Source organism: Nerophis ophidion, linkage group LG25 (assembly GCF_033978795.1).
Source record: "Nerophis ophidion isolate RoL-2023_Sa linkage group LG25, RoL_Noph_v1.0, whole genome shotgun sequence".
Lineage (NCBI taxonomy): Eukaryota > Metazoa > Chordata > Actinopteri > Syngnathiformes > Syngnathidae > Nerophis > Nerophis ophidion.
The window spans coordinates 37,664,561-37,681,640 of record NC_084635.1 but is presented as its reverse complement, the minus strand read 5'-3'; the positions used below and the strand labels follow the sequence as shown (position 1 = coordinate 37,681,640).

The 17,080-nt window shown below is 40.7% G+C and overlaps 1 protein-coding gene across 4 annotated transcripts in view; it reads right to left on the bottom strand.

Moving 5' to 3' along the window:
• dync1li2 (dynein, cytoplasmic 1, light intermediate chain 2) overlaps nucleotides 1-16,087 on the bottom strand; it is a 42,922-nt gene extending 26,835 nt beyond the window's left edge. For 2 of the 4 annotated variants that reach the window (XM_061887349.1, XM_061887351.1), the window contains exons 1-4: nucleotides 15,861-16,087; nucleotides 11,865-11,938; nucleotides 8,429-8,545; nucleotides 8,119-8,349 (exon numbers count right to left, since the gene is read on the bottom strand). In XM_061887349.1, the coding sequence (XP_061743333.1) occupies nucleotides 8,119-8,349; nucleotides 8,429-8,545; nucleotides 11,865-11,938; nucleotides 15,861-15,946 (508 nt within the window). In that variant the 5' untranslated portion in view covers nucleotides 15,947-16,087. The remainder of the gene's footprint in view (nucleotides 1-8,118; nucleotides 8,350-8,428; nucleotides 8,546-11,864; nucleotides 11,939-15,860) is intronic. The other 2 variants (XM_061887348.1, XM_061887350.1) reach the window with 1 other exon arrangement.
• Between the last annotated feature and the right edge of the window lie 993 nt (nucleotides 16,088-17,080).

Here is a 17,080-nt window from a genome sequence, read left to right as displayed (position 1 = left end):
ATGACAAACCGCGGGAAAATTTCCAACGGTTAGTAATACTGTCTAAATTTTTAATAACCAAAATACCGTCATTTATTAATGCATTTTAGGCAACACTGCTTACTTCCTGGAAACCAAATCACAGCAGCGCCGGCACATACGCAGTAGCATCGTTTGGCTTAAAAAAATAAGGCAGACAAACTATACAGACTTTGCTCCGGAGATTTCCCCTCGGACTAACCAGAGACAAGCGCTTGGTTTAACTTAATTTTCCATCGCTACATTTCTGTAGAGTCTGGGCGTGCGTTTAAGAGTGCACTGCTTTTTTTTAGATGGAGACAGGAGTGGACAATATAGGACCCAGATGCATCTATCCCACAATAAAAGTATACAGTAAAGGACAAAACTATTTGATGTTGCTTTCTTATTGTCTCATCTTTCCACTTTGCATCAGTCCATCTTTGATGAGCTCGGGCCCACTAAAGCTGGCGTCGTTTCTGGGTGTTGTTGATAAATGGCTTTCGCTTTGCATAGTAGAGTTTTAACTTGCACTTACAGATGTAGCAACCAACTGCAGTTACTAACAGTTGGTTTCCAAAGTGTTCCTGAGCCCTTGTGGCGATATCCTTTACACACTAATGTTGGATTTTGAAGCAGTGCCGCCTGAATAATTGAAGGTCACGGGCACTCAACGTTGGTTTGCCGCTTAGGTGCAGTGATTTCTCCAGAGTCTCTGAAACTTTTGATGATATTACGGACTGTAGATAGTCAAATCCCTAAAGTCCTTGCAATAGCTGGTTGAGAAATGTTGTTCTTAAACTGTTGGACAATTTGCTCCCGCATTTGTTCACAAAGTAGTAACCCTAGCCCTATCCTTGTTTGTGAATGACTGAGCATTTCATGGAAGCTGCTTTTATACCCAATCATGGCACACAGCTGTGGTATGTTCCAAATAAGTGTTCCTCAACTTTGTCAAGTCTTTTTTGCCACTTGTACCAGCTTTTTTGAAACATGTTGCAGGCATCAAATTCCAAATGAGCTAATATTTGCAAAAAATAATAAAGTTTACCAGTTCGAACATTGAGTATCTTGTCTTTTCAGGCTATTCAATTGAATATTGGTTGAAAATGATTTGCAAATCATTGTATTCTGTTTTTATTTACGATTTACACAACGTGCAAACTTCACTGGTTTCGAGTTTTGTGTAATGTTATTTCCTTTGAGCTTACGACTATTAGGTTTCCTTTGAATGTAGTCAAAACAAAATTCCTGGAGATGTCATTCCTTAGGTTTCATTGCTTAACATTGTGGCAGAAAATGTCCACAGGATTTTTTTTCTGTGATTTTAGGGCTGGTTTTGTAATTTAACTCCAGCATCTACTTCCAGAAGAACAGTCAGCTCACACACTAAATTCAGGACAGACCAATGTTGCTGTTGGGAGGGGCGGAGAACCATGATGCAAGAGGGCTGCAAGATCCCCTAGATTGGAGCCACTCCCACAATCTTCCTGCCTGTCTCGCTCATACACAACTACTGTGTAATCTGAATCAGTCTCACTACAAATCATGGGTACCATGTTGGATTCTGGAAATCAATGATGTGAATGATCTCAGTGTTGTTGAAATATACGGACAAGTTGATGTGAACTACATCGGACTGCCGGGAAAATAAACACTAAGAGTACTTTAGAACAATATAAAAACAATTGATCATGTACAAAGAATAGTAGGTTACTATGTTCGTTTCCATAGTTGTACAAAACATGTAATATATGAATCATATGCTTTTCACTTTTAGATCACAGGTCTATAAGAAATGTGTATCGTTATTAGGTATGGGCCAGTATGAGATTCTGACCGCATGATAACTTTACACAAAGATGCCATATTTCACGTTTTGGTATTGGAATTACAGCTCTAAAATGTGTTATTTTGAGCTTTTGTCATTGAAAAGAAAAATACATTTTCAGTTAAATATTGTTAAACAAAAGAACTGGGGTCTCTAAAACTTTTTCTAAGGGCCGCATACTAAAAAGACGCAAGGGCCATTTTGATATGTTGTTTTATTTTTCAAAAATATGTATGTATGACAGCACTTTGTCAGATTATATCTTTTTGTTTACATCCATCCATTTTCTACTGCTTAGGTCTACCGTATTTTTTGGACTATAAGTCACAGTTTTTTTCATAGTTTGGCCGGGGTTGCGACATATACTCCGGAGTGACTTATGTGTGAAATTATTAGCACATTACCGTAAAATATCAAATAATATTATTTAACTCCTTCGCGGAAGAGATGAAGAAAATGTCAGCAATCGTCACACACACGTCAACCAATAAGAATTTGGCAGGGGAGGGTCATGGCAGAAATGCATTGTGGGTCATGGAGTGCTAACTGCTATGTTACTGCGGTAGCTATTAAAATGGATCATTTTATCGTTGGCGGTAACTTATAACTTTCGGTCCCCTAGAGTGGGGGGGTTGCCCACTTCTGAGGTCCTCTCCAAGGTTTCTCATAGTCAGCATTGTCACTGGCGTCCCACTGGATGTGAATTCTCCCTGCCCACTGGGTGCGAGTTTTCCTTGCCCTTTTGTGGGTTCCTCCGAGGATGTCATAGTCGTAACGGTTTGTACAGTCCTTTGAGACATTTGTGATTTGGGGCTATATAAATAAACATTGATTGATTGATTGATTGATTGATAAAAATTGAGAGGGGCTGAACAAAAATGGCACCGAAAAGGAAATCATGTACTGCAAATTACACAATATCAAATATTATTTATCTCATTCACGGAAGAGATGAAGAAAATGTCAGCAATCGTCACACACACATCAGCAATCGTCACATACACGTCAACCAATAAGAGTTCGGCGGGGGAGGGTGAGTCATGGCAGAAGTGCATTGTGGGTCATGGAATGCTAACTGCTATATGCTACTGCCGTAGCTATTAATATGGATCATTTCATCCTTCTACTATCCAGGTGAGTGACATGATTTATAATCTAGAATTAACTTCTACCAGCTCAGAGGCGATGCAGCAACTCACCGTCTAAGTTTGTAAATGCAGCAGCTTAAGCTAGTTAGCTCTCTGTGATCACGGCACAGGTTGGAGTAGTTTGTCTACATTAGCACTTAAAATAACAATATCTCTAATACTTTGTAGATATTAAAGTCACGGGATTTAAATGGACTATTGTTGTAGATTTTGGGTTATTTTTAGAGGACTTTGTGGGCGGAAAAAAGAGTACTCCGTTAGCTGTACTTGCCGTATTTTACGACTTAAAATGCGGGAAAAAAAAGACAAAGCATCTTGTTTTACAGAGGTATCGTGAATGATAAGCAAAATTCCAAAAAAGTGCAGTTCTCCTTTGACTGCAATTCAGTTTTATAAGTCAACCTCAGGCCTGTTCAGTTAAATCATCGTTCCACACCACATGCTCCTAGCAAGTTGTGATGTTATCAATCATGCTTCTGCAAAAATTATGTCAAAATATGTGGACAATAACCTAGTTTTGTAGAGTGAAGGGATTAAATACTTTCGTTTGATTATATTTTTGGTAGATGTAATATTTTGTGCTGCCTCATAAAAGACAAGCCAACACAAATAGCGGGCAAGCACAGGCAGAACTAACATGTAGAAAAAGCCTCATCTGTTCTGAGCACAAGAGAAGTCTTGGTGAGTTAGACGTGACCACATCTAAATTTAACTACGGAACATCATCTGTGTGTCGCATTCATTTTTCTGGACAACTTGCCTAGGGCCAGGACACCCTGCTGAGGATCACGGGCCTCTGACAATGACCTAGAACCATTGCGATACATGTTATATTACATAATACTGACATCCAAGCTCTAATGCAGGGGTCCTCAACTCAAACTCATAATAGAACCAAATACAGAACATTTCCTCATGCAAGGGTCAATAACTTCCTGATAACCCACGCAAAGAACTGTGGGTAGGCAACATGGAATCAACATCGACATGGCACATTTGAATGGTATATGCACCGTGTTCAGGATTTAAATCCTATCTAATCGAGTTGCTAATTGATGAAGCGGTATCTGAGATGTATCGGCTTGATTAATTTCACATATCATTCCATTAATTCAGGGGTCGGGAACCTTTTTGGCTAAAAGAGCCATGAAAGCTAAATATTTTTAAATGTATATCCGTAAGAGCCATATAATATTTTTTAACGCCTAATACAACAAAAGTAAGACCAACATTTCTAAAGTCTCTTATTCTTTTTAATAAGATTTTTATTCTGAGGTTAACCAATAATAATTAAAATACTTCTTACCATTAATGCAACTTCATGAACAGGTATGGAAGAAAATCATGCATATACCTGTATTATCACAACTTTTATGCTTCAGGGCCGTTGCTATAATTATTGTCAATTGTGCTGAAGGGGTATTTTTTTTTGTTCGTGCAAAACTGGCAATCCAAAAGATTGCAAGCTAGTCTGGTATCAGTGTCCAGGAACGGCCTGCTAACTGCCAAGGCCGGACACCGCCGTGACGCAGACAGAACAGAGAGACAAGGCGATATCACCAGCGTCAACACGTATGCATTTTTGTATAGTCATATATTGTGTCTAACTGGAGTTGTCGAGATTACCCCCTTCCCTCAGTGTCAGCTTCAGTGATGTAAACAGGGACCTCCCAAATAAACAGAGGAAGCACACAGCCTGGACAATTAGAACGTAGTTTGGATCTGTAACTAGAATACAGCCCAAAACACGTCTCCTCATTGAGCCAAATTGAACTCTGTCTCTGCATGATTCCTTGCTTCTCGTCTGTTTAATAGATTTCATCAGTGTTTGAACCTGACGGATTGCCAGCGGATATAATGTAGAAATGTCAGCTAAGATTTATCTGACAGCCAGATGCAGTCATCAAAAGAGCCGCATCTGGCTCGAGAGCCATAGGTTCCCTACCGCTGCATTAATTGAACCAGAGATGCCTATACACATTGAACATTGACCGCGAATATGTCACCAAATGAGGCGTAACCATGCAACGGTATGTGCATGTCTGTGTTAATAAATACTGTTTTTGATAATAAATGTTCTTATTGCAACACTTAAAATTACCTGATTATAACTGCTGTACAGTTTTTATATCTTGTTTTATTCAAATATTTCTGAGTCTCAACGGCAGTTGCAAGTCCCAGACATTAGATGGCAGTAGTGTACATTTTATGGTGTGCTAGCTAGTCAGTTCAGTCGTTACGATCAACTCTTTTGTTGCACCCTGAAAAGTGTTGATACTCTAAGTATTGCAAATATTATGCACCCCAGCTGTTTAGTTGTAGTTTGCATTAATTAACAAATGTTGAGGTTTTGAAATTGATATGTAAAATTGCTATTGCTAAAAAGTGGCATGTCAATAGCACCGCTGATGCATATTAGCTACAAGCTAGTGCATTTTTAGAAAAGTGGAGCCTAACTTAACTCATATTGGAATGTTTTTAAAATCAAGTTCTTTGTTGACATTGAAAATTGCAACATCACCTGCCATAGTTTGGCCAATTCCGCTCTCTCAGTGCTGCTGGAGTGATTGCCAAGGGCCGGCTGAGTCGGCAACCGGTGGCTACATCACGCACAACCCCAAGTACCGTAACATGGCACTGACGGATTATACGTTAATCGATACGCGGTAGGACGAGACGCATTATTACTAGAGGTGGAGATCTTTAGGCACCTCGGGATTTTATTTGATCCTGGTTCTAGGAGTGAGGATTCCATTCAGAATTGATTCTCGATTCAACAGGATTTTCTTAATGTATTTGGTATATAAATCATTAAAAAAAGGAAATTACAAAAAAATAAACAGTATCAATGATAATAATATCAGTAATAGTTGTTTGTTTTAATCCAATAAATATTTATTCACAAAAAAATATAAATATACATTTAATATTTTTACTTGATACTCGAAAATTATGAATAGATTAGAAAAAGAAATAAATTAAAATCATGATTGGATGTGAATCTGATTTTCTGAACACCCTTCATAAAATACAATATTTAAACCATCACGGTTAAAGTAATCAAAAATTACATCGCCGACTCCTTACAGCATATATCTGTAAACTTTGTTATACAAAACCAGTGAATAAATGTTAAATAAAAACAGAATACAATGATTTGCAAATCCTTTTCAACCTATATTCAACTGAATAGACTGCAAAGACCAGATATTTAACGGTCAAACTGGAAAACTATGTTTTACAAATATTAGCTCATTTGGAATTTGATGCCTGCAACATGTTTCAAAAAAGCTGGCAGTAGAGGCAAAAAAGACTGAGAAAGTTGAGGAATGTTCAGAAACAGGCTAATTGGGAACAGGTGGGTGCCCTGATCGGGTATAAAAACAGCTTCCATGAAATGCTCAGTCATTCAAAAACAAGAATGGGGAGAGGGCTCACGTATTTGTGAAGAAATACGTGAGCATATTGTCAAACAGTTTAAGAACAACATTTCTCAACGAGCCATTGCTAGGAATTTAGGGATTTTACCATCTATGGTCCGTAATATCATCAAAAGGTTCAGAGAATCTGGAGAAATCACTGCACGTAAGCGGCAAGGCTGAAAACCAACGTGATCTTGGATCCTTCAGGCGGTACTGAATCAACAAGCGACATGAATGCATAAAGGATATCACCACATGGGCTCAGGAACACTCCAGAAAACAACTGTCAGTAACTACAGTTTGTCACTGCATCTATAAGTGCAAGTTAAAATTTCACTATGCAAAGCGAAAGCAATTTATCTATCAACAACACCCAGAAACGCTGCCAGCTTTGCTGGGTCCGAGCTCATATAAGATGGACTGATATAAAGTGGAAAAGTGTTCTGTGGTCTGACGACTCCACATTTCAAGCTGTTTTTTTGGAAACTGGACGTCGTGTCGTCCGGAGCGTTATAGGCACAAAGTTCAAAAGCCAGCATGTGTGATGGTATGGGGTGTAATAGTGCCCAAGGCATGGGTAACAAACACATCTGGGAAGGCACCATTAATGCTGAAAGGTACATACAGGTTTTTGGAGCGATATGTGTTGCCATCCAAGCAATGTTATCATGGACGCCCCTGCTTATTTAAGCAAGACTATGCCAAGCCACATTCTGCACATGTTACAACAGCGTGGCTTCATTGTAAAAGAGTGCGGGTACTAGGCTGGCCTGCCTGTAGTCCAGACATGTCTTCCATTGAAAATCTGGGGCACAATATGAAGCCTAAAATACCACTGGACTCCGGACTGTTCAACAACTTAAACTGTACATCAAGCAAGATTGAGAAATAATTCCACCTGAAAAGGTTCAAAAATCGGTCGCCTCAGTTCCCAAAGGTTTACTGAGTGTTGTTAAAAGGAAAGGCCATGTAACACAGTGGTCAAAACAAAAGTTGTTTCTCGGTTGGAACATTAAATATTTTGTTTTTTAAGTCTTATTCAATTGAATATAGGTTAAAAATGATTTGCAAATAATTGTATTCTGTTTTTATTTACGAATTACAGAACGTGCCAAAGTCACTTGTTTTGGGTTTTGTATATTAGGGATGGGTTAAATTATCAATTCGATCGAGAGCTTTACATTTTTAGCAATATCCATTCGCAGGACATAATATTGATTATCATGGTCGTGATACCCAGCCCTATCATTTAAATACTATTTTTGAATGTGTCTTATTTTAGGTCACCACCTTATAGAGAAGATTAGGAGAAGATATCTGTTAAGCAGCATCAAACAATGTACACATTTAAAAACTATTGTATGTACACATTTAAAAACTATCGTATGTACACATTTAAAAACTATCGTATGTACATATTTAAAAACTATCGTATGTACACATTTAAAAACTATCGTATGTACACATTTTAAAACTATCGTATGTACACATTTAAAAACTATCGTATGTACACATTTAAAAACTATCAGGAAGTAGTATTGAAAGTATCCATGACATGTACACATGAGAAAAAAACTTGTCTTGTGGTTCAAAGCACAAACCTTATACTCATAACATGCTGACAGGACATAAGCAGTGTATTCCACATTCAACGCAATTCACTGGAGGCTGTGTAAGATGGCAAAGCAAACACCATTAGATGAAGTCAGCCATTACTCACTCTTCAGCTCCATTTCTCTCATGTCCTCGGGAGGGATCTTCAGTTTGTCCACGTGGTCACGTAGAACACTAGTCCACTTCTGCAGAGACTCCATAATGGTCCAGGGTCGCGACATGTCCGCCACAAACACAGCGAGGCAGTCAGGTAGGGACTGAGCAGAGACGGCAAACTTGAGCAGGCCTTTGTGGTACAGGTCCCCGTCCAGGATCCACACATTGCATCGTGTAATGTCTGCAACAGAAAAATGATCAGCAAGTACAATTTTTGTACAGGAACTGCAGTGAATTATAATTATAAACAAGGAACTAACCATCCCGGTCTTCATCATGGACATTTAGGTATTGATATTCCAGTCCTCGTCCTCTTTTGTTGTGTTCGGCTCCATGAAGCTTGGACAGAAGTGAAGTTTTCCCTGATCCATCCTCCCCTTGAAAGACACCATAGACATCAGCTACACCATTTTATATGGTCAAGGAAGTGAACACTAATGTATTTTGTTGACTCAAACACCATGGTCATATTGCCATATACCATCCATCCATCCATTTTCTACCGCTTGTCCCTTTTAGGGTCAGGGGGGTTGCTGGAGCCTTATATTGGCCCTAGTGTGTGAATGTGAGTGTGAATGTTGACTGTCTATCTGTGTTGGCTCTGTGATGAGGTGGCAACTTGTCTCGGGTGTACCCCGCCTTCCACCCGAATGCAGCTGAGATATACCAATATTAAGTTATTATTATATAATAATATATATATATACGTATATATATACATATGTATGTATATATATATATATATATATATATATCCATCTTCTTCCGTTTATCTGAGGTCGGGTCACGGGGGCAGCAGCCTAAGCAGGGAAGTCCAGACTTCCCTTTCCCCAGCCACTTCGTCCAGCTCCTCCCGGGGGATCCCGAGGCGTTCCCAGGCCAGCCGGGATACATAGTCTTCCCAACGTGTCCTAGGTCTTCCCGTGGCCTCCTGCCGGTCAGACGTTCCCTAAACACCTCCCTAAGAGGCGTTCGGATGGCATCCTGACCAGATGCCCGAACCACCTCATCTGGCTCCTCTCCATGTGGAGGAGCAGCGGCTTTACTTTGAGTTCCTCCCGGATGGCAGAGCTTTTCACCCTATCTCTAAGGGAGAGACCCAAACTCATTTCGGCCGCTTGTACCCGTGATCTTGTCCTTTCAGTCATAACCCAAAGCTCATGACCATAGGTGAGGATGGGGAACGTAGATCATCCGGTGAATTGAGAGCTTTGCCTTCTGGCTCAGCTCCTTCTTCACCACAACGGATCGATACAGCGTCCGCATTACTGAAAACGCCACACCGATCCGCCTGTCGATCTCACGATCCACTCTTCCCTCACTCGTGAACAAGACTCCCAGGTCCTTGATCTCCTCCCCAACCTGAAGATGGCACTCTACCCATTCCCTTTCAAACAGCGGTACTGTATTTCTATTTGCAGTAATATGTTGTAAATATAATAATTAATAAAAAACACCATATATTTTACAGTAAAAGTCTGGCAAAGAAGCTGCCAGTTTTTTCCTGTAAAAAACAGTGGTAAACCCCACAATTTTTCCTTACTCTTTACGTTAAAATGTTTTTAATTTAAATTCCATCCATTTACTACCGCTTGTCCCTTTTGGGTGTCTGGGGAGTGCTGGAGCCTATCTCAGCTGCATTCGGGCGGAAGGCGGCATACACCCTGGACAAGTCGCCACCTTATCGCAGGTCCAACACAGATAGACAGACAACATTCACACTCACATTCACACACTAGGGCGAATTTTAGTGTTGCCAATCAACCTATCCCCAGGTGCATGTTTTTGGAAGTGGGAGGAAGCCGGAGTAACCGGAGGGAACCCACGCAGTCACGGGGAGAACATGCACACTCCACGTCTTTTTTTTTTGTCCTGTCCAGCTTCTCGGGCAAATCACATAGTTGATGTACATGCCCATATCGGCTGTTCAGATTTACTTTAGAAAAGAGAAGTGTTAAATGAAGAGTTTCTGTCTCTGATAGTTGATATAATAATGTAACTGCATCATAAAGCCTACATGAACTGCATGGTGTTCAGGGATGAATAGTCTCTCCTTGCTATTGTACTATGTTTTCAGCTATAGTTAAAAGTTAAAGTACCAATGATTGTCACACACACACAAGGTGTGGCGAAATTATTCTCTGCATTTGACCCATCACCCTTGATCACCCCCTGGGAGGTGAGGGGAGCGGTGAGCAGCAGTGGTGGGCGAGCCCGAGAATCATTTTGGGTGATTTAACCCCCAATTCCAACCCTTAATGCAAAATTAATCATTGGTAATGTAGTAGCCTAGTTTTGAATGGCAGGGTCCCTGCCATTAACATTTACATAATAAAACATTTACATATAACATTTACATAGTAAAAATCAATTACAGACTTCCCAAATACTGTAATAAATTAAGCATGAGTTGAGCATACGTCAGCATGTGGCCCCAATTCCAACTCTTTTTTTCAAAAGCTTATTTACATTAAGTCATTTATTTGACTTTGCCATTATTTTGTCTTATTAAGTCCATTTTTACTAAGTCAAAATAATGACATACTTAGTAGCTCAGGTAACTAGGACTGTTTTGTGTTTTTATTTAGCATTAGCACCTCAACCGATGCACGGAGGGCGGGTGGGGATTTGGTGCTATCGGGGAAGTATAATGTAGGCCGGAAGAGTTAGGGCTGCATGTAATTCTGGGTATTTGTTCTGTTGTGTTGTGTTTATGTTGTGTTACAGTGAGGATTTTCTCCAGAAATGTGTTTGTCATTCTTGTTTGGTGTGGGTTCACAGTGTGGCACATATTAGTAAGAGTGTTAAAGTTGTTTATATTACAACTCTCAGTGTGACCTGTATGACTGTTGACTAAGTATGCGTTGCAGCCGCTATCGTGTATTAACAGAGGCTGAACATAAAACGAATAGTCGACACGCAGAACGCGTGATGTAAAAGCGGGCGCGACGACATGTTGTATAGGAAGTTAAAGACATTGCCATCACTGCACAACCTCAGTATTGTAGTCCAGGTGAAAACTGGAGAATATTATCCCCGGGTGATTTGTGAGGCTCTAAAATCTGGAAACTCATCCATCCATTTTCTACCGCTTATTCCCTTTCGGGGTCGCGGGGGGCGCTGGCGCCTATCTCAGCTACAATCGGGCGGAAGGCAGGGTACACCCTGGACAAGTCGCCACCTCATCGCAGGGCCAACACAGATAGACAGACAACATTCACACTCACATTCACACACTAGGGCCAATTTAGTGTTGCCAATCAACCTATCCCCAGGTGCATGTCTTTGGAAGTGGGAGGAAGCCGGAGTACCCGGAGGGAACCCACGCATTCACGGGGAGAACATGCAAACTCCACACAGAAAGATCCCAAGCCTGGATTTGAACCCAGGACTGCAGGACCTTCGTATTGTGAGGCAGACGCACTAACCCCTCTGCCACCGTGAATCTGGAAACCTCACGGAATAAATGTTGGGGTCTGCAATTTAGCAACTGAGCCACATCAAAGTGATCAAAGAGCCGCGGGTTGCCGACCCCTGATTTATAGATTAATCGGAAAAAAAATAATCTCGATAGAAAAATAATCGTTAGCTGCAGCCTTAGTTCCACTCCCTGCAGGGTGGACAACCACAAAACAATGCAAGCACTGCAAAAAAAAATCTCTGCCGTCCACACTGGCGTTTTTCATAAACACTTACCAAATACCAGAATGTTTTTTCCTGCAGGCAATTTAGAACTGGAACGGGTAGAAACGTCACTTAATATCGAGGTCCTGGAAGACAAGAGTTGTATTGATAAGTCTGACTATAAAAAAAAAAAACATGTCTGATATTGTATAACTCTATAAGTGATACAGGACAGGTTTAAGGCTGATGATGACGTAATTCCTCCTGACTGACATCCATCCATCCATCCATCCATCCATCCATCCATCCATCATCTTCCGCTTATCCGAGGTCGGGTCGCGGGGGCAGCAGCCTAAGCAGGGAAGCCCAGACTTCCCTATCTCCAGCCACTTCGTCTAGCTCTTCCCGGGGGATCCCGAGGAGTTCCCAGGCCAGCCGGGAGACATAGTCTTCCCAACGTGTCCTGGGTCTTCCCCGTGGCCTCCTACCGGTTGGACGTGCCCTAAACACCTCCCTAGGGAGGCGTTCGGGTGGCATCCTGACCAGATGCCCGAACCACCTCATCTGGCTCCTCTCGATGTGGAGGAGCAGCGGCTTTACTTTGAGTTCCTCCCGGATGGCAGAGCTTCTCACCCTATCTCTAAGGGAGAGCCCCGCCACCCGGCGGAGGAAACTCATTTCGGCCGCTTGTACCCGTGATCTTATCCTTTCGGTCATGACCCAAAGCTCATGAGTGACTGACATGCATTTACAAAATAGTAAAAGTTGATCATTGTTTTTGTCTTGCATTGTTGTTAAAAGGTGTTAAATGTTGGAGTTTCATGTTAGCTTCTTGTACACTAAAATGACAGCGGTTAGCTTAGCCGTGACTTCACAAACTCTTCCCGAGGGAACCCGAGGCGTTCCGAGGCCAGCCGGGAACGTGTCCTGGGTCTTCCCTGTGGCTTGCTACCTTTTGGACGTGCCCTAAACACGTCCCTAGGGGGGTGTTCGGGTGGCATCCTGACCAGATGCCCGAACCACCTCATCTGGCTCCTCTCCATGTGGAGGAGCAGCGGCTTTCCTTTGAGCTCCTCCCGGATGACAGAGCTTCTCACCCTATCTCTAAGGGAGAGACCCTTTTGGAAACTCATTTGGGCCGCTTGTACCCGTGATCTTGTCCTTTCGGTCATAACCCAAAGCTCATGACCATAGGTGAGGATGGGAACGTAGATCGACTGGTAAATTGAGAGCTTTGCCTTCCGGCTCAGCTCCTTCTTCACCACAACGGATCGATACAGCGTCCGCATTACTGAAGACGCCGCACCGATCCGCCTGTCGATCTCACCATCCACTCTTCCCTCACACGTGAACAAGACTTCGAGGTACTTGAACTCCTCCACTTGGGGCAGGGTCTCCTCCCCAACCCGGAGATGGCACTCCACCCTTTTCCGGGCGAGAACCATGGACCCGGACTTGGAGGTGCTGATTCTCGGCTGCGAACCGATCCACTTTTTCTGTTTTTTATTAGTATTTTTAGAATGTGCTTAGGGCCGTTAAAAAATTACCCCCGGGCCGCACTTTGGACACCCCTGCATATAAGTGACACAGGACATGTTTAAAGGCCTACTGAAAGCCACTACTAGCCACCACGCAGTCTGATAGTTTATATATCAATGATGAAATATTAACATTGCAACACATGCCAATACGGCCGCTTTAGTTTACAAAAATTGCAATTTTAAATTTCCCGGGAGTTTCTTCTTGAAAACGTCGTGTAATGATGACGTGTACGCTTGACGTCACGAGCTGTTAGGAAATACAAGCACTGCTCTCACACACAGCTAAAAGTCGTCTACTTTAACTGCATAATTACACAGGATTTTGGAGATCTATGTTGCTGAATCCTTTGCAATTTGTTCAATTAATATTGGAGAAGTCAAAGTAGAAAGATGGAGTTGGGAAGCTTTAGCCACACAAACACACGGTGATTCCTTGTTTAAAATTCACGGAGGTGAAACTTTACTATGGATCACAGCCAACATGGATCCCGACCAAATGTCAACCAGCAGGTTTCGGTGAGAAAATTGTGGTAAAAAGTCGCTTCTTACTGGAGATCAGCTGAGCTTATGCCCCCCATAAAGCTGCCGTCGACTTCCCTGAGACACTGCGCGTCAAGACACCCGTGGACACACCCCTCCGACTATCAGGTACTATTAAACTCACTAAAACACTAGCAACACAATAGAAAGATAAGGGATTTCCCAGAATTATCCTAGTAAATGTGTCTAAAAACATCTGAATCCGTCCCAATGCAATCGCATATTTTTTTAAAACTTTTTTTACTGTAGTCCGTTGACAAACTAGTGAGCATCCTGGATGATGCCAGTCACCCTCTGAATAGCGTTATCAGTAGCCAGAGGAGCCTGTTCAGTGCTAGACTGCTTCATCCCAAGTGCAGGACTACTAGACTCAAAAACTCCTTTGTCCCACACGCCATTAGACTGTACAACTCCTCTCTGGGGCGGGGGGTACTAGCTCGGTTGGTAGAGTGGCCGTGCCAGCAATTTGAGGGTTGCGGGTTCGATTCCCGCTTCCGCCGTCCTAGTCGCTGCCATTGTGTCCTTGGGCAAGACACTTTACCCACCTGCTCCCAGTGCCACCCACACTGGTTTAAATGTAACTTAGATATTGGGTTTCACTATGTAGAGCGCTTTGAGTCATTAGAGAAAAGCGCTATATAAATATAATTCACTTCACTTCACTACTAGGATGACAGGGGATGCAAAACAATAACAGTGCAATACTTTTTCTTAACATGGTCACTACTGCCTACTTTGTCTTGTTATATTCTTATTTTACTGTTATATTGTTATTCCCATTGTTGCTTTTTAGTTTTTATTCTTATTGTAATATTTCTCTATTTTGTTTCCATTTAAACCCCCATTATTTACTTTTTACTTTTATTTAAATTGATCTCAACTCTGTACACGGCGTGGCGCAGTGGGAGAGTGGCCGTGCGCAACCCGAGGGTCACTGGTTCAAATCCCACCTAGAACCAACCTCGTCACGTCCGTTGTGTTCTGAGCAAGACACTTTACCCTTGCTCCTGATGGTTGCTGGTTGGTGCCTTGCATGGCAGCTCCCTCCATCAGTGTGTGAATGTGTGTGTGAATGGGTAAATGTGGAAGTAGTGTCAAAGCGCTTTGAGTACCTTGAAGGTAGAAAAGCGCTATACAAGTACAACCCATTTACACTGCTGCTGGAATTTTAATTTTCCTGAAGGAACTCTCCTGAAGGAATCAATAAAGTACTATCTATCTATCTATCTATCTATCTATCAATATCCTCAAACACGAATCTTTCATCCTCGCTCAAATTAATGGGGAAATTGTCGTTTTCTCGGTCCGAATAGCTGTTTCTGTTGGAGGCTCCATTAAAAACAATGTAAAGATGTGAGGAGCCATCAACATGTGACGTCATCGTCTGCGACTTCCGGTAGAGGCAGGGCTATTCTGTTAGCAAGCAAAAGCTGCGAACTTTATGGTGGATGTTCTCTACTAAATCCTTTCAGCAAAAAATATGGCAATATCGCGAAATGATGAAGTATGACACATAGAATGGACCTGCTATTCCCGTTTAAATAAGAAAATCTCATTTCAGTAGGCCTTTAAGGGGGAGTTGTCACAACTCCACAAGCTGATGATGACGTCATCCTTCCTGACTGACATGCATTTAATAAATAGTAAAAGTTGATCAGTTTTTTTCTTGCATTGTTAAAAAAAAAAGGACAGCGGTTAGCTTAGCCGTGACGTCACAAACAGCCGGAAAAACAACTTAGAACAGTCATAGCTCTCAGAATTTTATTTGCTTTAATAATAATTAAAATAAAAAGTCGGTATAATTAGGAAAGTACCAAGTAGAAGGTTTATAGAAGAGTTGAATAGTCAACTGTCATAAAGAACCTAAGCAGACGCCCAGGCTCTGCTAGTGCTAATGCTAATGCTAATGCTAGCCGGGCGGTGACATGGCGGCTGTACATCCAAACACCAAACACTAAACACCGCTAAAAAGAAGCGCTAAACTTGCCAGAGGTCAAGTCCTTCCTCCTCCTCGTTGTTGTTGTCGCCCGCCCCGGTTACGTCCAGGAGTTGCTTGTCCAAAACGGGAGCCATCTTCTGTCTGTTGCGAGCACAAAGGCGGAGGCCCTGCTGCTGCTGCTGCTGCTGCTGCTCGGACACCACTAGCGCCGCCCTTAGTCCCACTGGCCACGGGTACGTTTCATTCTCTGGCACACACCTCACCGCATGGGCGGGGACGGCGGGCGACAGTCTTATGTGGACTGTGGACTGTGGGCGGCCGGGATGGAGGGAAAAAAACGTCTTGTCATGTGATCATAACAAGCGCAATATATAAAGTAAATATAATACAAATGAACAATATATACATTATTATATCTGCTTTTTTTTTTACATATCTTTTAGTGAAATTCTTATTTTAATTTAAATTATTAAGTTGTATGTAAATATTATACAAATTAACAATATATACATTATTATATCTGCTTTTTTTTTAACATATATTTTAGTGAAATTCTTATTTTAATTTAAATCATTAAGTTATATGTAAATATTATACAAATGAACAATATGTACATTATTAAATCTGCTTTTTGTCTACATTTCTTTTAGTGAAATTCCTTTTTTAATTCAAACTATTAAGTTGTATGTAAATATAATACAAATGAACAATATATACATTATTATATTTTCTTTTTTATATATATCTTTTAGTGAAATTCTTATGTTAATTTAAATTATTAAGTTGTATGTAAATATTATACAAATGAACAACATGTACATTATTAAATCTGCTTTTTTTTACATATCTTTTAATGAAATTCTTATTTTCATTTAAATTAATAAGTTGTATGTAAATATTATACAAATGAACAATATATACATTATTATATCTGCTTTTTTTACATCTTTTAGTGAAATTCTTATTTTAATTCAAACTATAAAGTTGTATTTAAATATAATACTAATGACCAATATATACATATTATATCTGAGTTTTTTTTACATATATTTTAGTGAAATTCTTATTTTAATTTAAACTATTAAGTTGTATGTAAATATAATACAAATGAAGAAAATATACATTATTATATTTGCTTTTTGTTATAAACCTTTTAGTGAAATTCTTATTTTAATTTAAACTATCAAGTTGTATGTAAATATAATACAAATGAACAATATATACATTATTATACCTGCTTTTTTATATATATCTTTTAGTGAAATCTT